Source organism: Dipodomys merriami, unplaced genomic scaffold (assembly GCF_024711535.1).
Source record: "Dipodomys merriami isolate MVZ:Mamm:240054 unplaced genomic scaffold, mDipMer1.0.p SCAF_11, whole genome shotgun sequence".
In the NCBI taxonomy this organism is placed as follows: Eukaryota; Metazoa; Chordata; class Mammalia; order Rodentia; family Heteromyidae; genus Dipodomys; species Dipodomys merriami.
In genome coordinates, this window is record NW_027202382.1 from 40,143,928 (window position 1) to 40,166,332 (window position 22,405).

At 42.2% G+C, this 22,405-nt stretch overlaps 1 protein-coding gene and 1 pseudogene across 2 annotated transcripts in view; both read right to left on the reverse strand.

Moving 5' to 3' along the window:
• Nr6a1 (nuclear receptor subfamily 6 group A member 1) overlaps nt 1-22,405 on the reverse strand; it is a 182,872-nt gene that overhangs the window by 17,717 nt on the left and 142,750 nt on the right. The window contains exons 4-7 of one of the 2 annotated variants that reach the window (XM_070013372.1): nt 19,308-19,550; nt 10,195-10,250; nt 3,498-3,652; nt 1,213-1,440 (exon numbers count right to left, since the gene is read on the reverse strand). In XM_070013372.1, coding sequence (XP_069869473.1) covers nt 1,213-1,440; nt 3,498-3,652; nt 10,195-10,250; nt 19,308-19,550 — 682 coding nt within the window. The remainder of the gene's footprint in view (nt 1-1,212; nt 1,441-3,497; nt 3,653-10,194; nt 10,251-19,307; nt 19,551-22,405) is intronic. The other variant, XM_070013378.1, reaches the window with a different exon arrangement.
• LOC138816603 (proteasome assembly chaperone 4 pseudogene) lies at nt 14,525-14,947 on the reverse strand (annotated as a pseudogene).

A 22,405-nucleotide genomic window follows, 5' to 3' on the forward strand; every position in this document is an offset into this window, starting at 1 on the left:
GTAGGACTAAAGTCAGCAGCAAAAGCTCAGGGTCAGTTCTGGTGATAAAAGGTTGTTGAGGGGAAAAGCAGCTTAAAAATCTGTAAAACTTATCAAAGAATATGACTCAAGACATTCCATGTCTTAAAAGAGATCCCTAGTCACTTGGTTTGGCCCTACTTTTAGCAATAAAAATTCCTATGGGGTAGAGCTGGTTCCCACTCAATACTGGGACCAGAATAAAAATGAGCTTTGTGGTGTGGCTCAGGTGGTAGAGCACTTGTCTGCAAGCATTAGACCCACAAGTTCAATCCATCACATGCCCAGCTTCCCCATCCCAAATGTTGACTGAATAGTCAGTCTCAATAGACCAAGTTTTCCTGTTCTCACTGCACCCCCTGGTGGTAAATTCAGGAAGAGTTGCTCAGCCCTTCCTTTAAGCTATAGCTGGATGGAAGAAACAGAACTTTTTTCTTAGCTCTGGCCTAAAGGGGGCTTCTGAAGTAACAAACTCAAGGCAAGGGAGGACAGTTTTCTTTTCAAGGTCCTTTACACAATTTACTCAGACATTAATATATAAAGGCTTTGTGTGACCTTTTGAATAGATATCTGAGTCCCTTATTCTGACATTGGAGTCTAGCTTAAGGATTTCAGGATACCTTCAGGGAGATCAAATATTTCAAGATCTTATGCTCCAGACCCAAGAAGGAATGGATGCAGCAATGGGTGGCTGAACTATAATCTAGTCAGGTAGAGCTGAGTGCAGACTGAGAACTTCTTCTACCCACTCAGGCCTGCACTTAAGGTACTCACATGCCACAAGGCTACGCATGGATATGTTGGCTAGAGATGCCAACAGGTCATACCAGGTAGGGCCATGAATGTTCTGTTAAGACGTCTAGACTTGATGTAGAATTATTCCCAGAATTAAAGCTCATCTGTGACACAGAAGTACTCAGACCCATCCCAGCGACTGGTCTACTTAGACCCACACAAAAAACAAAGGCTCTTAAATCCCAATTCCATCGGCACTGAAAAGCAACCCCAATTCCAGGAGGAAAGATGCTTAAGGAAATAATGAGATTACCACTTTTTCAAGATGAGCACATATTTGTTCTCTGATGCTTAAGTCATCACTATCTCCTCTACTCATTCAAAGCCTGAAGTATGAAAATGGGGCAGAAAAGGCACATTTTGAGATTGTAAGGGTCAAGCAGGGCAGAGCTCACTCACCCATCTTCAATCAACATGGGCGTGCCCAATGGCTCCAGGTCCTCTGCTGACATCAGCTGGTGAATCAGACTGTATGACTGGGGGTCTAAGCTGCGAGCTTGTTGGGGCAGAAGCGGTGAGTGGCCAGAATAGCTAAAAAGGTGTGGTATGTATTGATAATGGGGAGGCACAGACATGCCCATATACTGATCCCTGAATGTCATGAATCCATTTAGTTCCACAGACCTACTGGAGAGAAAAATCTCATGTTAGTCAAAGCCATGTCAGGTCTAGTGCTTACTCAAAGGAAACATGCTAGAAGGTAGCTTAAACATTGTTTGACCATTAAGTTTATGTCTCATCAAGCCATTAAGACATATTCCATTCTCACCTATGAGAAAAATCATAACTAGCTAACTCAGGATCTTCCAGGACAAATAGATATCAACTAAATATTGGCTGGATGAATTTTTACAAATACTAATCTAAGGCGATTTTAATTTATACTTGCAGTGGTGTTTTTTGTCACCACTAATGATGACAAAAGTGTTTGTATTATTTTTCTGCTAGGAAAATGCTAAGACAGGTATTGGGTTTGTTTTGTAGCCTGACATAAAACCTAGCACCTAGCAAGGAATGTAGTATGTGTCTTACCTAAGTCTTTTTTTTTTTTTTTTTCTGGTTGTGGGGCCTGAACTCTGGGCCTGGGCACTGTCCCTGAGCTCTTAAGCTCAAGGCTAGCGCCCTAACACTTGAGCCACAGCACCACTTCCAGCATTTTCTGCTTATGTGGTGCCGAGGAACTGAACCCAGGGCCCCATGCATGCAAGGCAAGCACTCTACCACTGAGCCACCTTTCCAGCCCATGTTCCTAAGTCTTTATCTCTTCAAAGGAGGAAGCCAACCAGAAACAGCTGAACAGAATAAAAACCTAAAATCGAAGGGGGAGGGTGGAATGTTGAAGGGGGTGACACTGATCAAGATGCATTGCATTTATAAACTTCTTTGTTAAGTGGCATCTCCTTTGTACAGCTACTTAAAGATAATAAAAATCAAAACCTAAAATTAAATATGAAGAAAGCAGATTCTTCTTTGCCTCTTCTTTCTTGAAGAAATCTAACTATGCTGTCCATTAATTAAATAAATTCTCTAGGCCAGGTGCCGATAGTGTACATAGTGTACATTCATATTCTTACTCAGGAGGCTGAGATCTGGGGATTGTGGTTTGAGACCAGCCTATACAGGAAGTGTATGAGATGCCTTGAGAAAAAAAAAAAAAAAAAAGGTCCAGGCCTTGAGTTTAAGCCCCAGTACACACACACACACACACACACACACACACACACACGTACACACACACACACACACACACGCACGCACACACACGCACACACACACACGCACACACACACACACACACACACACACACACACACACACACACACGTACACACACACACACACGCACGCACACACGCGCACACACACACACACACACACACACACACACGCGCACACACACACACACACACACACACACAAGCTTTTACCTAGTGCTGTTTCCTATAACTGAGTTACAAGTTAGGCAAATGATGCTTATAGGTCAAATCTAGCCCATAAATCTGATTTGATAAAGTTCTACTAGAACACTGCTTTGCAGTACTAAAGGCAGAGTTGAGGATCTGAGACTCTAACCACTGAGACTGCAAAGAATGAAATATTTACTATATGGATCTTACAGAAAAAAGTTTTTTCTGTCCTAGTCCTGTAAGAAAGATTTCTGGGGAAAAAAAGCCTTCTTTGGTAGCTGAAAGCACTATCTATTTCACATCTGACAACTAACTGAAAGTAACATGGTTGGACCAAGAGCCTCTAAATTTTTATTTCCTGATAGCAGACTTGGCTGGCTTAAGATAAAACAAAACAAAAACTTCATTATCCATTAAAATTTGTAAAGACACTGATTCTTTTGAGTCAGAAAAATTGTAACTTAATTCAGTACTGTCAGTGTGATTTGCTTTATTTCAGTGATAAAATGAGGGACCTGATGCCCAGAATTATAAAGGAAAAGTGCTATATTAAATGACTGCATAGACGCTGTTGCTCTTTATTGGTTTATAGAAGAGACCACTGCCATTTTCAGTCTTTAGTAAATAATGTTGGCAAACCTGGCTTTACACCTCCCCTGGCCCCTGTTCCAAAAGCTTGTGGGAGCAAGGGCATGGTAGCTGAGAAAGCCTTGCAGTATTTCTCCACAAGAGATGGATGGTCCCTAGTTGACCATTGTCGGTTTCCTGAAAGCTCACCTGGAGGACAGTGTGGAGCCTGGTGAGGGCTGGTTGCTCTCAGAAGCCCTATTCCCAGGGGAACTGTGGTCACTGTCACCATGGTTGCTCCAGTGATTGGTTTCTTCCTCAAACTCCTGTCCAGACATGATCCTTTCAATCTCTTCTTCAGATATCTTTGATAAGGAATAGATGTATGTTAGACTGGATGCTTCTTTAGGTCTGATAATTTACTTCGATCTTGTAAGATTCCCAGGACTCTTTAGGGAGGAACCCAGTTTCTCCTCTATCCTCTACTCCAGGTCTCTCACTACTCTTATAGCTTGGTTCCTGCCTTCTCCTTGCCCAATGACCCTACTTTCCTGTGAAGGCTAAGGCTATATGTCCCTCATACTCCTCTTTGTCCTCAGGTCTCAATGACTCCTTTGTAAAGCTTCTTTTTTTTTTTTTCTTTTTGCTTATGTGGTGCTGAGGAATCGAACCCAGGGCCTCAGGCATACAAGGCAAGCACTCTACCACTGAGCCACCTTCCCAGCCCCCTTGTAAAGCTTCTTATCACTACACTAAGAAAGAATTTTAAGTCCTTCTTCTATCCATCCAAGATTCTCGGTATCCTAGAAGAGGAAAAAGTAATCAAGATCTAGAGTTTATATCCTTGTCACTGTGCTAGTGACAAGGATATAAACTCTAGATCTTGATTACTTTTTTCCAAATGCAGGTTATTCCACTTACATGTTGTTTAATTTTTGTTGGTCGTTGGGCTTGAACTCTGGGCTTGGGCACTGACCCTGCAGTCTTCAGCTCAAGGCGAGCGTTCTACCGCTTGAACTACAACGCCACTTCTGGTTTTTCTAGTGGTCTATTGGAGATAAGAGTCTCATGGACTGTCCTGCCCAGGCTGGCTTTGAACAGTGATCCTCAGATCTCAGCCTCCTAAGCTGCTAGGATTACAGGCATGAGTCACCAGCGCGCGGCTGCCACTTACAGTTGTATGATCTTAGGGCTGTAGTTGGCTCAAGTGATAGAGAGCCTGCCCAGCAAGTGCAAGGCCCATTACCACCAAAACCAAAATCAAAACAAAACAAAAAACCAAAGTTGTATCATCTTCTTCAAGTCATTTAACTACTTGAACCTAAATTCCTTCATTAGTACAACAGACAGATTAATAGGCATCTCCAAGGACTCTTGCGAGGATTAATTTAGTGTGTGTGTGTGTGTGTGTGTGTGTGTGTGTGTGTGTGTGTGTGTGTGTGTGTGTGTGTGTGTGTGTGTGTGTGTGTGTGTGTATGTATATATATATGTATGTTTGTATATGTATATATATATCAAATACTCAGGAAAGAGCTCAGCACATATCAATACTGAGAGAGCTGACAATAACATCTATGTATCTATGTATATCTATGTATATTTTTGCTTTTATTTATTTTTTGACATAGGGTTTTGCTATGTTGCCATGCTGGTCTTGAACTCCTAGTTTGCTTTCTGAGTAGCTGGGACCATAGGCATGTATCACCAATTTTTTTTTTGGGGGGGAGGTCACTACTACAGAGCTTATGGTAACATATCACAAAAGAATATCCTCTATAAGACGTAAGGTCACACCGGGCACCGGTGGCTCATGCCTGTAATCCTAGCTACTAAGGAGGCTGAGATCCGAGGATCATGGTTCAAAGCCAGCCCAGGCAGAAATGTCCGTGAGATTCTGATCTCCAATAAACCACTAGAAAACCAGAAGTGGTGCTGTGGCTCAAGAGCGCTCACTTTGAGCTGAAGAGCACAGGAACAGCGCCCAGGCCCAGAGTTCAAGCCCCATGACTGGAAAAAAAAAAAAAAAAGACGTAAGGTCACAATGGAACCTAGGAAAGAGAAAGTACTTTTGCATATTTTTAAAGAAAGAATGACATTCTGAAGTTGATTAAAATAAAGGTTTAAGAAACTGTAACCCACCTAACTGAACTGACTTGCGTAAGGTCATACTGCATGCCCATATCTGGGCAAGAGTTTGGGGGAGTACTCAGTTCAGTACTCTTTATAATACAGTGAATAAACTTCTACAAAAGGCCTAATGCAGGGCTGGGACCTAACTGTATATACACAACATACAGAGACTAAGTGCTAAAAAGGGAGGCCAGCTGAATTTCTATGTGTTGTTTTTACAGAAACCTAAGAGAGTATTTTCTCTAAGTCTATGTAACTCAAACCTACATACTCCTTGGCTCCAATGGCCTCAGAAGGATATTTTTAGAATGACCAAAGAGTCATAACAAAGGGACATTCAGAATTGGATGCCAGCTAGCATACAGGATGTGGGAGGGGAAACAAGAAACTTTCTATTGGGGGTATATAAATTGAGTGGTTGATCTGAAATCATTTGGTTTACATAATAAATTGGAGGGATTGTTTTAAAAAAAAGCTTCTCAAAACTCTGAAATCATTGTTTGCATTCCCCGAGGGAGGAGGAGTGTGAACACCAGAGTATAGAGGGGATAAAAAGATTTGGGCTGGGTGAAAAGAGGCACCTTATTCCAGCTGGGAGCTATACCTGTTTTTCCTGTGGGTCTCAAAGGACACTGGGAAATAACTAATGCATTGAATAAAGGACAGAACCTGTGGGAGTACTTAATTCTGGGCTCAAATTTCACTATCATTTCTTATCACCCCAACTTTCTGAGCCTTGGTTCCCTCATCTGTAAGATGGAGACAGTATCATCTCTTCAGTTCTCCTGTAGGACACTAGAGTGAAAAAGAGCTCACAGGTCTGAGTCAGACCTTGGGAGATTAATTCAAGATAAAAGTTAAAAAAAAAAAAAAAGCACAGAATAGTGCTCAACCATGTCTATCTTTTCATGTTTTTATTACTAAAAACAGCTAAGCACAATTAAAATGCTATAGATCACAGTGCTTTCTGCTCAATATCTATAAGGAGTTAAAGACTAAAAGGGTATATCCAGGATCAAAAAGTCAAATGCAATGTCAGGTGAAATATGTCTTTCTGAGGCTCAGTGCCTGCAATTCTACAGACCATACAGTTTGGGGATACAGTAAACTAAAGAACATCAGGCACATGAGGTAGGTCACACAGGACACTTGAAAGAATTAAATACTATTGACAAGAGTTTTTTTTTTTTTGGCCAGTCATGGGACTTGAACTCAAGTGCCTGAGTACTTTCCCTGAGCTCAAGGCAAGTGCTCTATCACTTCTAGTCACAGCTCCATTTCCCATTTTCTGGTGGTTAATTAAGATAAGAGTCTCATGGACGGGCTGGGAAGGTGGCTCAAGTGGTAGAGTGCTTGCCTTGCATGCATGAGGCCCTGGGTTCAATTCCTCAGCACCACATAAGCAGAAAAAGCTGGGAGTGGCGCTGTGGCTCAAGTGGTAGAGCACTAGCCTTGAGCTGAAGAGCTGAGGGACAGCGCCCAGGCCCAGAGTTCAGGCCCACAACTGACAAAAAAAAAAAAAAAAAAAGAGTCTCATGGACTTTCCTGCCTGGGCTGGCTTTGAACTGTGATCCTCAGATCTCAGCCTCTTGAGTAGTTAGGATCACAGGCGTGAGCCACCAGCACCCAGTGCAAGATTTTTTTTCACTTAAATATTTAAAGATTCTTCCCAATAGATAATATTCCACTGCATATAAAAATAAAGCTGGGCACTGGTGGCACTGTAGAGTTCTAGCCTTGAGCTGAAGAGCTGAGTGACAGCACCCAGGCTGAGTTCAAGCCCCACAACCAACAAAAAGAAAAAACAGAAAAAACAGAAAAAAAAGAAAAAAAGGAAGGGCCGGGCGCTGGTGGCTCACGCCTGTAATCCTAGCTACTCAGGAGGCTGAGATCTGAGGATCGGGGTTCAAAGCCAGCCCGGGCAGGAAAGACCATGAGACTCCTATCTCCAATAAACCACTAGAAAACCGGAAGTGGCGCTATAGCTCAAGTGGTAGAGCACTAGCCTTGAGCTGAAGAGCTGAGGGACAGCGCCCAGGCCCAGAGTTCAAGCCCCCACGACCAACAAAAAAAAAAAAAAAAGAATGAAATATAGACCATATGTGAAAAGCCCAAAGCTCTTATATCAAGAGCTGAAAACATTTCCTTTAGAACCTAGAACAAGAGGGTGCTCACACACAACTTCTTCTATTCAATTGAGGGGGGCCCATAGTTGTGGGGTGCAGCAGTGGGAGGAAGAGAACAAAGTTGTAAGAAAAAAATGCTCCTCTTTTCCATAAGTAGCCTGATATTACATATAGGAAACCCTACAAATTCTACAAAAATACCTATTAGCACTAACAAACTCAGCAAAGTTGCAAAATCAAAATCAAGAGAGAAAAATTATCTTTAAATTATCAATATACGGGCTGGGAAGGTAGCTCAGTGGTAGATCGCTTGCCTTGCATGCATGAGGCCCTGGGTTCGATTCCTCAGCACCACATAAGCAGAAAAAAAGCCAGAAGTGGCGCTGTGGCTCAAGTGGTAGAGCGCTAGCCTTGAGCTGAAGAGCTGAGGGACAGCGCCCAGGCCCAGAGTTCAGGCCCCGCGACCGGACCCCAAAAAAAAAAAAATCAATATACAACCCAAAAAGGAAATTAAAAAAGCAATTCCATTTAGAATCACATCAAAGAGAGTAGCAATACTTAGTAATGAGTATAATTAAGAGGATGAAAGAGTTGCACACTGAAAACCGTACAGCACTGCTGAAAGAAATTAAGCCATAAACATGTTTATAGACTGGAAAAATATTGTTAAAATGTACATATTATCCTTGGAAAAATATTGTTAAAAGGTACTTATTATCCTGAACAACCTACAGATTCAGAGCAATTCCTATCAAAATCCTAATGACATTCCCCTCACCTTCCCCCCCCCCCCCTTTTATTGGTCAGTTGTAGGGCTTGAACTCAGGGCCTGGGCACTGGTCCTGAGACTTAGCCAGGATTATAGGTATGAGCCAACTGGTGCCCTACTTTCTTTTTTTAAAAACTAGTTCCCATCAATTATATAGGGAGGGGAGTTTCACATTACCTTTCCACACATGTTTACAGCAATTCCCTCAAACTCACCCCTCTCTACCACTCTTTCTTGCTCCCTTTCCCCCTTCCCAAAAAAATTTTAACAGGTTACAATGCTTTATTATCATAGTTGTAAATAGTCTTCCATGGTATTCAACCTCCTTCACCCTCCTTTTTAGCCCAACTTCCTCCTACTCTTACCTACCAACCAAATGAGTCTATTTCTCTTTCTTAGCACTATCATTCCCCTTTTGATCAACAGCTTTCATTGAGATTCTTTATTCCGTCTTCATATACACTTGCAATGTATTACAAAATTCTTCACCCTCTTACTAGCATAAGAAAAGATACACAGACCAGTGGGGGAAAAACAAGAGTCCAGGGCTGGGAAGGTGGCTCAGTGGTAGAGCGCTTGCCTTGCATGCCTGAGGCCCTGGGTTCAATTCCTCAGCACCACATAAGCAAAAAGAAAAAAGCCAGAAGTGGCGCTGTGGCTCAAGTGGTAGAGTGCTAGCCTTGAGCTGAAGAGCTGAGGGACAGCACCCAGGCCCAGAGTTCAGGCCCACGACCGGACCCCCCCCCCAAAGAAAAGAGTCTAGAAATATACTCAAAAATACATGAACTGATCTTTAACAAACGTGCTAAGACTATACAATGGGAAAATACTAGTCTCTCTAACACTTAGGGCTGCAGAAATTACATTCACATGCAAGAAAATAACTCACTTTTTCTTACAAAAATCAACTGAAAATGGATTAAAGACTAAAATATAAGACCTGAAACTATAAAATTCTTCCTATTTTTTTTGTCAGTTGTAGGGCCTGAATTCTGGGCCTGGGCGCTGTCCCTCAGCACTTCAGCTCAAGGTTAGTGCTCCACCACTTGAGTGATTGAGCCACTTCTGGCTTTTTCTACCTATGTGGTGCTGAGGAATCGAACCGAGGGCCTCATGCATGCAAGGCAAGTACTCTACCCCTGAGCCAACTTCCCAGCCCCTATAAAATTCTTAGAGGAAAAGCTTTGTAACATTGACCTTGGAAAAGACTTTATGGATTTAATACCCAAAGGTCCTTTTACAGTCTTTGTAGGATGAATAAAAGATGTTTAGCTTCCCACCCCAGCTAATTCTTCCTTCTTCAAATCTCAGTTCAGATTTTACCTGATTGAAGAATCTTACCTTGATTATTTCCAGTCACCAGACAGAATCTCTACCCCTGGACGGTAGTCCTTTGTCCTGCACTCCCTGAGTATCTTCTGTTATATCTCAGAGGACTATGATGTCTCTTTACAAATACGACACCCCCACCAGACTGAGTTCTGGGATTTGAGTGAGGTTTTACTATTCCTACTCTACATAAAGTAATGAACATGCTGCTGAAACATCTTTGGATGAAATAGGCAAAAGTAATCTTGCTAAGTAACCAGGCGAAGCTATCCACAACCTTAAATGATTAAGGAAAATTCCCCTGGATGGGTCAGAATCATAATTGAGTTCACTGTGAGATCTTTGGGTTGAGGGTCACAAGAAGAGCTTTTACCATTAACTTATACATTTAAGCTTTTAGGGAATTTTCACACCCAAGCTCTAAAAGAAGTTTTGCAGGAATGTCCCCTCCCTTTAGCAGCAGAAGAAAGGGTATTGTACAGTAGCTATTACTGGAGCATCTTGATGTCCTTAGTATTTAGGACAGATGAAGGGAACAGGGCCCAGAACTCACCTGGACTGGCCCGATGCTCTTATTCCGGCCTCCAGGCATGCCATCTTCTCTGATAGCTGGAGAGAAAATAAGACAGTCAGAACAAACTTCCAGAAGTGTATGCACAAAAAAGAGAACTTAGTTGGCTAAAAGTATAAGACAAGTAAATGGTGAAGCCAAGACGAACACAAAGGTCTTTCTGAACTCTTTCTATTATTGCAAGCTATGTAATAGGCAGTAGATACTTTCTAACCCCAAAGCACTGAGTACATACTATATAAACTATATACATTCAATATGCTCAAAATAGATGAACCATTGTTGACTAGTCCCACAGTTACAAAGACCCCACCAAGATGACGCATCTGAAGGTTTTGGTAAATTCCAGGGAGAAATAGAGAATATTTTTATTTATTTATATTTATTTTTTGCTGGTCCTGGGCTTGAACTCAGGGCCTGGGCACTGTCTCTGAGCATCTTTGTGCTCAAGGCTAGTGCTTTACCACTTGAGCCACAGCACCACTTCTAGCTTTTTCTATGTAGTTTATTGAAGATAAGAGTCTCATGGACTTTTTGCCCAAGCTGACTTGGAGCTGTGGTCCTCAGATTTCAGTCTCCTGAGGAGTTAGGAGCTAGGATTATAGGCGTGAGCCAATGGTGCCCAGCTAATATTTTCATTTAAAATAAGTACTTTTGACTCCTGGTCTAGGTTTAAGTCTTTTTTTTTTTTTTTTTTTTTTTTTAGTTGGCCGTGGGGCCTGAACTCTGGGCCTGGGTGCTGTCCCTCAGCTCTTCAGCAAGGCTAGCACTCTACCACTTGAGCTACAACGCCACTTCCGGTTTTTCTGCTTATATGGTGCTGAGGAATTGAACCCAGGGCCTCATGCATGCAAGGCAAGCACTCTACCACTTAGCTACCTTCTCAGCCCTAGGTCTAATTTTTATGAATAGGATTTGTTGTTTTTGTTTGGGGGCTAGAAGCTGAACTTAGAACTTTGCACATGGCTAGGCCAGTGCTCTATTGCTGAGCTACTTCCTCAGCTGTCAAGTAAATTCCTCTCACATTGAAGGAATTTACTTAGCATCTCACCAAGAACAACTACTACCAATATTGTCTCACTGTTAATGGAGCACTTAGAAGAGAAGCAAGAACTGATCTGCACTTAAAGTAGGACCCAGAAGCCAGCCAGAGGCCTCTAAAAAAGAACCTTAAAAAATAAGTAGGATTCAGCAAAGCAGAAGAGAATGTACTCCAGGCTGAGTCAACAGTGAACAGAAAACATTCAAGTGGCAGTAAGAATGGACTGTTCTTGTTGGGAATTTCCAAGTGGCTGAATATGGAGAAAACATTGGGGCAGGGTGAGTTACGTGGGGGAGAGCAAGCAATGAGGCTGAACAGACCAAAACAGGGCCAGATCATAAAGAGTCTAGAATGTGAGGCTAAAGGTGTGAACCTTAGCTGATGAGCCTGGAGACAAGTGAGTTTACATTGGCATTTTTGAAAAATCTTTGTGATAGCCACTGTGGAAAGTGGCATGGAGAAGGTAATGCTAAAAATGAACTGAAGATAATGCCATATGTGAGAGCAAGCATGACTACAACGCATCTACCACCAAATAAGAGAACAAATATAGGTAATCTACATAGCCCTTGGGGGCAGGGCTGGCTGCCTCAGAAGGATAAGGCTCTAAGCATGAGTCTCAGTTTCTACAGTAGTCAAAGGGTTAACAGGAAGTTCATTTTCGTTCAAGTAGACATCATTCTTGTTGTCCTCAGAAGATCAGAATCAGACAAATCAGTTTAAATCTTGCCTAGTTTATTTAATTACAGACAAATTTCTTTATCCCCTGAACCTCATGTTCTCTATGAAAACTATTTTTCCCTTTGTAATTACTTTTTTTTTTTTGCCGGTCATGGGGCCTGAACTCTGGGTCTGGGCGCTGTCCCTCAGCTCTTCAGCTCAATGCTAGTGCTCTACCACTTGAGCCACAGCGCCACTTCTGGTTTTCTGAGTGGTTTACTGGAGATCACGGACTTTTCCTGCCCTGCCCGTGCTGGCTTTTAACTGCGATCCTCAGATCTCAGCCTCCTGAGTTACTAGGATTACAAGCGCGAGCCACCAGCACCTGGCTTTGTAATTACTATTTTTTATTGAGCATGCAAACACTTATGTTGGGTGGTTAGTACTTGTGGAGTTCTAGAAGGGGTTTGCTTTCTTTTGTCTTTTCCTTTTCTCTATCTCTGTCTTTCTTTTTTTCTCTCAATCTCTCTTTCTCTCTCTCTCTCTCTCTCTCCCTCCCTTCCTTCTTTCCTGTCTGCTATGGGGCTTGAACACGGGGCTTGGGCACTATCCCAGAGCTCTTTTTGCTCAAGGCTAGCACTTAGGACCACAGCACAACTTCCAGTTATCTCATGGTTAATTGGAAATAAGAGTCTCAAAGGCTTCCCTGCCTGGGCTGGCTTTGAACTGCAACCCTCAGATCTCATCCTTCTGAGCTGCTAGAATTACAGATCCAGGGCCTGGCTACAAGTGATTTTCTATCCCCTAAGGCCTTCTATATTGTCACTGAAATTCTTTTATACAGAATTTTTTCCCCCTTTCCCTACGACCTGCTATTCTTTTCAGTATGAGTACATGGATCTTTATTTTGTTTCTTGGGTATAAACTAATGCTAGCGTTATTTTGTTGCCCAGGTTATTTCAACTTTGGCCACTGGAAGCTCTTTCAGGGTGGTTCTTTGCTCTCCTCTGCCCCAAGCTCCATTCAAAGTACGTTGTACAAAGAAAAGCCCAGGTCCCATTGGATTCACAATTAAATTCGATAAGACTTTTAAAGCTGAACTAACATTAGTACTGTTCAACCTTTTCTATGAAACAAACGAAACAATCAATTTCAAATTCATTTTATGAAGCCAGCATCAATTCATCCCCAAACCAGGCAGGGATCCAATGAAAAAAGAAAACTATAGATCAATCTCTCTGATGAACATAGATGCAAAACTCCTCAATAAAATACTAGCCAACAAATCTCAGCAACCAATAAAGTCACAAATTATGATCAAGTGGGTTTTATCCCAGAAATGCAAGGCTGGTTTAATGTATGTAAATCAATAAACATAACATATCACTTTAACAGAACCAAAGACAAGAGCCATACAATCATCTGATCATCTCATGCAGAAAATTCCTTTGACAAAACCCAACATCCATTCATGTTAAAAGCTCTAGAGGAATAGAAAAGAACATACTTAAAAACAATAAAGGCTATCTCTATTATGGAATAGCCAACATCATATTAAATGGTGAAAAACCAAAACCATTTCCTATAAAATCAGGAATAAGGCAAGTATGTCCACTTTCTCCATTCCTATTCAATACAGTTCTAGAATTCCTAGCTAGAGCACTAAGGCAAGAAAAAGATATAAAAGGTATTCACATAGGGAAAAAAGAAGTCAAACTGTCCCTAGTTGCAGATGACATGATCTTATATCTGAAGGACCCAAAAGACTCCATCCCCAAGCTCCCAGAAGCTGATCAATAACAGGATACAAAATTAACCTATAAAAATCATTAGCCTGGGTTGGGAAGGTAGCTCAGTGGTAGAGCACTTGCCTTGCATTCATGAGGCCCTGGGGTTCGATTCCTCAGCACCACATAAGCAAAAAAAAGCTGGAAGTGGCGCTGTGGCTCAAGTGGTAGAGCTCTAGCTTTGAGCTGAAGAGCTGAGGGACAGCGCCCAGGCCCAGAGTTCAGGCCCCACGACCGGACCCTCCCTCCCCCCCCAAAAAAATCATTCGCCTTTCTGTATACAAAAATATACCAGCAGAGAGGGAAATCAGGAAAACAACTCCATTTGCAATAGCCTCAAAAAAAAAAAAAGTAAAATATTTGAACAAAAGACCCTTATATAGCAAAAACTATAAAAATCTGAAGAAAAAAATCAAAGATGACATCAAGAAACAGAAAGATCTCTCACTGGCGCTGGTGGCTCACGCCTGTAATCCTAGCTACTCAGGAGGCTGAGATCTGAGGATCGAGGTTCAAAGCCAGCCTAGGCAGGAAAGTCCATGAGACTCTTATATCCACTAAACCACCAGACAACTGGAAGTGGTGCTGTGGCTCACATGGTAGAGCGCTATCCTTGAAATGAAGAGCTGAGGGACAGCATCCGGGCCCAGAGTTCAAGCCCCATGACTAACCCCACCCCCAAGAGAAAGATCTCTTAATGTTCATAGATAGGTAGAATTGATGTGAAAATAGCCATACTGCCCAAGGTGATCTACAAATTTTATGTAATCCCCTACAAAATCCCAATATAATTCTTTTTTTTTAAACAAAAGCACAATCCATTTATTTAAATGTACATTATACATAAGTTATAAATTCTCCCTTCTGCCACTCAGAACTTTTCCGGAAAAGCCTCCATTTCTTCCTTGATCCTGTTTTCTACAAGTAACGCGAAGTTACTGTCTGTGTTTTGAAGGTTATAGCTGACAAACACCTGTTTGTTGGTCTTCCTGGCTAGGCGTTGGGCCAGGCCAGTGGAGGTCGTGTCAGAGGTGTCTCCAAAGAGAGAGGTGCACACAGGAATGGAGTCGTAGCGGCTGCACATGGCCACGGCCAGGCTGCGCAAGTGAGGCGTGGCCCCCACCCACAGGAAGAGCGAGTCCGCCAGCCGCATGACGTGGAAGTGGACGAGCTGCTCCCACAGCCTCGCGCTGAAGTTGTGCAGGGATACGTCCCCGCCCGCGGCGGCCCGCGGCCCTTCCATGCCGCCGCCACCCCGCCCACAGCGCCGGGCCCCAATATAATTCTTTACTGAGATAGAGAAAACAATCCAAAAATTCATATGGAACAACAAAAGACCTAGAATAGCCAAAGCAATTCTAGGCAAAAGAAGCAATGCTTGTATCACAATCCTAGAACTCAAACTCTACTACAGAGCAGTAATAACAAAAACAGCATGGTACAAAAATAGACCAATGGAACCAAATAGATCAAATAGATGAATGGAACAGTCTAGAAGACCCAGAAATAAAGCTATATACTTACAGTTATCTGATATTTGATAAGTAAGCCAAAGATATGGTAGAAAAAAGATCGTTTATGTGGGCATACACATAAACTACAAGTGTATCTGTTTTCCGTCATTCACTGTCGACTCAAAGTGGATCAAAGACCTCATCATCAGACCAGAAACTTAAAAAGAGAGTGTATAAGAACCACTGTAACATACAGGCATACTCAGAAACTTTTGTAAGCAGGCCCAGGGGCACAATAGACAGGAAATAGACTTGAGAAACGGGACCAAAATAAAAAGTCTCTACACAGCAGAGGGCATAGTTATAAACTAGGAAGACAGCCAAGAGAATGGGAGAAGATCTTTACCAGCAATATATCCAACCAAGGCCTAATATCCAACATATACGAGGAGATCAAGAAACGAACCCCTCCCAAACCTAATAAACCAATCACTAAATGGACAAAGGAGACAAGGAGAGACTTCTCAGAAGAGGGGGTAAGAATGGCAAAGAAACATATAAGGAAATGCTTAGGATCCCTGGCCATAAAGGAATTGTAAATCAAACTCTGAGATTCTATCTCACCCCTATAGTTAGACTGTCCAACATAGTGAATTTGAACAAGAAATGCTGGTGAGGATGAGGGGAAAAAGGAACCCTACTACATTGTTGGTAGGAATGTAAACTAGTACAATCACTCTGGACAGCAATCTGGAGGCTCCTCAAAAAACTAAACATAGATCTACTTCCCTATGACGCATCTATACCACTCCTGGGCATCTACCCAGCATCACAAACCAGGATACTATAAAGACACTTGCACATTCATATATTGCTGCACTATTCACAATGACCAAGTTATGAAAACAGCCTTGATGCTCTACAATAGACGAGTTGATAAAAAAAAAATATACACAGCTGTTAGAATATTATGTCATTTGCAGGGAAATGGATGGACCTAGAACAAATCATGTTAAATGAGATAAGCCAAACTCACAAAGACCAATAGTACATGTTTTTCATTTCTTTCATATTTGGGAGCTAGATTTAAATAGACCAGGGCATGATACATTATATGGGATTCCAGGCATTCGCATACAGTGAGAGCAAAGGAGAATACTCTTCGGGGAGTAACAGAAAGGTGCAAGGTCTTTGTGCCTCTGATCATGTAAAATAATATTTATTGAAATGAATTCCAAGAGGGTCTTCCCCCATGTTGTCCTGTTTGTTCATTTATGAGTCTTAGAGGTGGCAAGGGAGGACATAGAAATGGAGGGACAAAGGGAAGACAAATGCAGCAATGGTACTGAGTAGTCACTATGTTAAAAGGAACTGCACAACTTCTGGGTGGGGACAGAAGGGAAAAACTGGGAGAGAGTGAAGGAAGGGGGCGGGGGCATTGTCCAAAAAGAAATGTACTACTGCCATAATATTCTGCCTCATCTCAGGCCCAAAAGAATAGACCCAGCTGATCTTAACTGAAACTTCTGAAACTGTGAGCCAAAGTAAATCTTTTCTCCTTAAAATAAGTATGTTGTAATTTTTTAAAACTTTTTAAAAAAATTTAAATATATATATATATTTTTTTTTGGGGGGGGGAGTCCGGTTGTGGGGCCTGAACTCTGGGCCTGGGCACTGTCACTCAGCTCTTCAGCTCAAGGCTAGTGCTCTACCACTTGAGCCACAGCGCCACTTCCGGCTTTTTTCTTTTTGCTTATGTGGTGCTGAGGAAGTGAACCCAGGGCCTCAGGCATACAAAGCAAGTGCTCTACCACTGAGCCACCTTCCCAGCCCCAGTATGTCATAATTTTTTGGCACAAAGTATTACATGCATTTGGGTGGGGGTGCTGCCAGAACTGGGGCTTGAACTCAGAGCCTGGGCACTGTCCTTGAGCCCTTTCCTTCAAGGCTATGTTCTAACATTTGAGCCACAGTTCTAGTTCTGGCTATTGGTGGTTAATTGGAGATATGAGTTTCACAGATTTTCTTGTCGAAAGTGGCTTTGAACTGTGATTCTCAGATTTCAGTCTTTTGAGAAGCTAAGATTACAGGTGTGGGCCAGGCCTACTGTGTGCATTATATATTTTCCCTGCTTTAGCCTTGGAATCAATCAATTCTCCCTAGAGTCCTCACTCCTCTCACAGTGTCTAGAGCTTGGAAATACATGTATATGTACTAAACATGTACCTAGCTCCCTCCCACCTACCTAATACCTCTCTTCCTACCTAACTAAACCCAGGTCCTGTGTGTGCGTGTGTGCGTGTGTGTGTGTGTGTGTGTGTGTGTGTGTGTGTGTGTGTGTGCGCGCGTGCGTGCGTGTGTGTGTGTCCTAGTACTAGGTACCTAGTATACGAATTTGGGAGCTGTCCCTTAGCTTTATCACTCAAAAGCTAGAGTTCCCTATCCTTGAGCCATACCTCCATATGGCTTTTGAATCTCACAAATTTTCCTGCCAGGACTGGCTTTGAATTGCAATGCTCAGATTTCAGCCTCCCGAGTAGGTGAGATTTTAGGTGTGAACCACTGACACCCAGGTCCAATACTGACATCACTGATTCCTATCTACTGAGGTTCTCTTCTAGCTTTCTTCCTTTCTGACTTATAACTTCTTTCTCTGATATGCAAAACCTGACTATCATTATCTACAATAAATTTACTTGCTAGTTCAATCACAGCATGCAATTAAAGTAAAGACAGAATTTCTAACATGTAATCTTGACAGAAACAAATTTTATAAACTAGACTTTATATACAATTCTTTTTGTGCTTAGCTTTAGTACTGTTTTCCAAGGTGAGCTCAGTTCCTCTCTATTTCCCTCAGCTGTGGTTCCTTTTCTTATCAGTTAGATCAATTCACTGTCACAATGTACACTCTATCCCTTCATCCCCTGCCTCTAACCCCACCACATCTTGGTTGACTACAAAAATAAAATTAAAAAAAATTACACTTAGTAAATTTCAATTCTATGGTATGTAGTTCTATAGGTTTTGATGAATGCATATAATTATGCAAAAAATTACATATCAAACCACCAGAGTTTCAAACAAAATGTTTCTTACTGCACAAATATTTCCATGGTAATTCAAATTAGTCTGGCTTTCTCAGCAGCCACCAGAAGGTGGCAGGGTTTCTCTGTCAGAGGTGGCCTTCACAAGGCAACCAAGCCTACCTGTTCCAAATGCAGAGGATCCACATTCCTCACATTTCATGGGTCATTTTCTCCAGGCAATGTCTAAAGAAGTTATAAGGTTAAAGTTCTTCTTCTCTAAAACAGGTGAGAGTCTGGCTACAAGCTCAGAATCACAGGGTCCAACTGAATAAGCAAGATGATTCATTGGAGTGAAGAGTCAAGAGAACATCTCACAACTATTCTTTGATAAAATACTGACAGTGAGGGCAAGAAAGGAATATGACAAAATCAAATCTGGGTGAGAGGAAGATCACTACTGACTCTTTTTTGAAGCTAGTACTAGTCGGTATTGGTGGCTGGGAAAAAGTTCTGTAAAAGGAAAGGGATTGTGGGGGAGAAAAAAGATTTCTAGGTAGAAGAACCTGAGTACATAAAGCATGGTATAAGGCATCCTTGAGACTGTTCAGTAAAAAGGGATGTTAGAAAGATGAGCAGGAAGGGGAGTGAGAAAGGGGAGAGTGATAGAGGGGTGAGATTGAGTGGTGTATACTGTATGTATGAGTAGAAATACCACAATGAAATCCTCCTCTGTGTTACTTATGTATAACAATAAAAAATTGTAAACTATCAGCTTGGAACTGGTGGCTCATGACCATAATCTTAGGTACTCAGGAGGCTGAGATCTATGGATCTCAGTTTAAAGCCAGCCTGGGCAGGATTCTGAGAGACTCTTATCTCCAATGAACCACAAAAAGCCGGAAGTGGAGCTATGGTAGAGCGCTAGCCTTGAGCACAAAAGCTCAAGGACAGTGCCCACGTCTTGTGTTCAAACCCCACAACTGACCAAAAAAATAAATGAAATGAACACCTACATTTATCTAAATGTCTCTCCACATATCTATTTCTTCATAATGGGTACATTTTTAAAAGATCCTTCTTAGCTGGGTGCTAAGCTCACCTGAGATCTTGGAGCACTACTCACCTTTCCGGTTCATGCCCATCTGGAGGCATTTGAGGAGGCGACAATACTGGCATCTGTTCCTCTGCTTCCGAGACATGACACAGTTCTTGTCACGACTGCACCGGTACACCCGTTTGTTGCAAATGCTCCGCTTGAAAAACCCTTTGCAGCCCTCACAGGAGATGATCCCATAGTGTAAGCCTGTAGCACGGTCCCCACAAATAAGACAGGTTCGTTGTTCAGCCCGATCATCTGGAACAGAAACTGAATAAATTCAAGTTAGAGAACAGTGGAAATAATGGTTTTAAGTCCACAATGTCTAAAACAGGAAACCCAATGGTGAATACTACACCAACTTTAGGCTAATCCACAGGCTATCTTTGGAACCTCTATCCCAGGGTGAGATTACCTAAATATATTACAAACCCAAGAAGAAAAAGAGGAGGAAGGAGGAGGGGGGATGGGGGACGGGGAGGGGGGAGGAGGGGAGGAGGGGGAGAAGGAGGGGGAGAAGGAGGAGAGGAGGAGGAGGAGGAGGAGGGGGAGAAGGAGGGGGAGAAGGAGGAGAGGAGGAGGAGGAGGAGGAGGGGGAGAAGGAGGGGGGAGGAGGAGGAGGAGGAGGAGGAGGAGGAGGCGGCGGCGGCGAAGACCACCACAAACCACCAGGTTTGGGCCCTGGTAGCTCATACCTACAATCCTACCTATTCAGGGAGCTGAGATCTGAGGATCATGATTTAGAACCAGTAGGAAAGATAAATCTATGAGATTCTTATCTACATTTAGCCAACAAAAATTCAGAAGGGAAAGTGTGATAGAGGACCGCATCATTCTTGATCAACAAACAAACAAAAAGCAAAAGTGCAAGGTCTTGAGTTTAAGCCCCAGGATTGGTATGAGAGAAAGAAGGGGTAGAGAGAAAGGAAGGAAGGAGACAGATGAATGGACAGGAGGAAGGGAGGGAGGGAGAGAAGGAAAGAAAAGAAGGAAGAAAGAAAGGGAGGGAGGACTTTCCCTCAGTTTCATCATCACTTGTACTACTAGGATCCAAATTAGAAACCCAAGAATGAATTTTGACTCCTCCTCCCTTCTCTCCCTCAGTCACAGCCATATACGTTACCTCATAAAAAGGTGGTAAAGATTACTATTTAGGGAAGTGCCTAGCCAATATACAGTGTACATAAATGACAGATGCAATTAACAAGTTTAAACAACCTAATTAAGACAGGGATAGTAGCTTGTATGTGTAAGACTGCTGACTTGGGAGGGTGAGATAAGAAGGCTCCAGGCCCAGGCAAATAGTTCATGAAAACCCATCTTAACAAATAGAAAACTGAGAATGATGTGGTAGAATGCCTGGCTAGCAAGCCTAAGCCCTGAGTTCAAACACAAGTACTGTCAAAAAAACAAACTAAATAGAAGAATATTTTCAATTAAACTGCTAGCCAAACAAGAAATATTTATTAAAAAATTGTGAATACAAGTTGCTGATAGGCCTAAGCATATAGCAACGTGATAGAGCTCCAGCCAAGTGTGAGGCCCTAAGCCTGATCACTAACATTTCCTCCCTGCCAAAACAAAACAAAACAGAAAAAAGTCTCAGTAAAAAAATCTACATTCTAAGCCAGATGCTAGTGGCTCATGCCTATAATCCTAGCTACTCAGGAGGCTGAAATCTGAGGATAATGGTTTGACGCCAGCTTCCAGCTGCCAGTCAGGGTAGGAAAGTCCATGAAACTTTTATCTCCAATTAACCACCAGAAAACCGGAAGTAAAGCTGTAGCTCAAAGTGGTAGAGTGCTAGCCTTGAGCAGAAAAGCTCAGGGATAGTCCTCAGACCTACAGTAGGCCCAATATCCATGACTGGCTTAAAACAACAACAACAACAAAACCCTACATTCCAGCAGAACATCCATACTGTATTCAGGCTCAGTGCTAGGATATAAATTAGTCATCACGATCCCCAGAGTCAAGGAAGTCACTATTAACATACAAGTTCATTAAGGGAGAGAAGAGATTTAGGCTAGAACAGTTTTTTTTCCTTGCTTCGAATTGTCCTGAGTACCAAGCAATTACTAAACAAGAATTATGTCACTAAAAGACACGTAAAGGTGTGCTAGTGCTAGATGAGGTCCTTCCCAAAGGTGCCAGAAACCTCCAGGGAAGCTCTGGATCTGAGTCCAAGGCAGGAAACCAGAGAAAACTCATGAAACAGATGCAAGACACAATAATAGTCTTAATCATTAGGCCTTGAAGAGAGTCCTAATATTTAAAGGAACTACGAAAGTCCCAACAAACTCTGTGGAAAAAAGTAACTAGACATGTTCTTACTACTACATATATACCACCCCATATTAGCAACCACTCTACTTTAATTTGGTTAATACAGGTTAAAACCTACGGTTACTAAAGGCCCCTTCTCTCACTTCTCCATTCAGCCTTGCTGTTACAAGATACCACCCCCAACCCAAAAAGGGCATTTGACCCGTTCCAAGGACTCAGGTTACAAGAATTACATTTTGGAAACTGATTTTTATCAAAACCTGCTATTTAAACTGTGATGAAGGCCAGATCTAGGAAGTGGAGAGTAATGCTGCTCATTTAAGCAAAATTACAATGACAACTAAGGCAGACTGGAATTTGCCTGGCAAAAGGGTATTTAAAACAAAGGCAATCTGTTTGACTTAGCTTACTGGCTCCAACTCCCTGATCAGTTGCACAGTGTCCTAAATGCTGATTCCATCGCCTCACAATTTGTGACCTTAATGATGAATGCGAATAGCCTCCAGGACTTAATTCTAAACATTGTTATACACATGGAAAGTTACCAAGACATTTTTTTTTTTTTGGCAAACAGAATGAGAATAGGTCCAATAAAACATGTCTCTTCTCAGGGCTTATTATACTAAATCTGGTCAGAATCCTAGAGAAACTGTTTTTTCTTTTTGTTTTTGTCGGTCCTGGGGCCTGAACTCTGGGCCTGGGCACTGTCTCTCAGCTCTTGAGCTCAAGGCTAGGGCTCTACCATTTGAGCTACAGCGCCACTTCCAAGAAACTTGAGCCACAGCGCCACTTCCGAGAAACTGGTTTTAATGGTTAAATATAATTATCAATTTGATTGG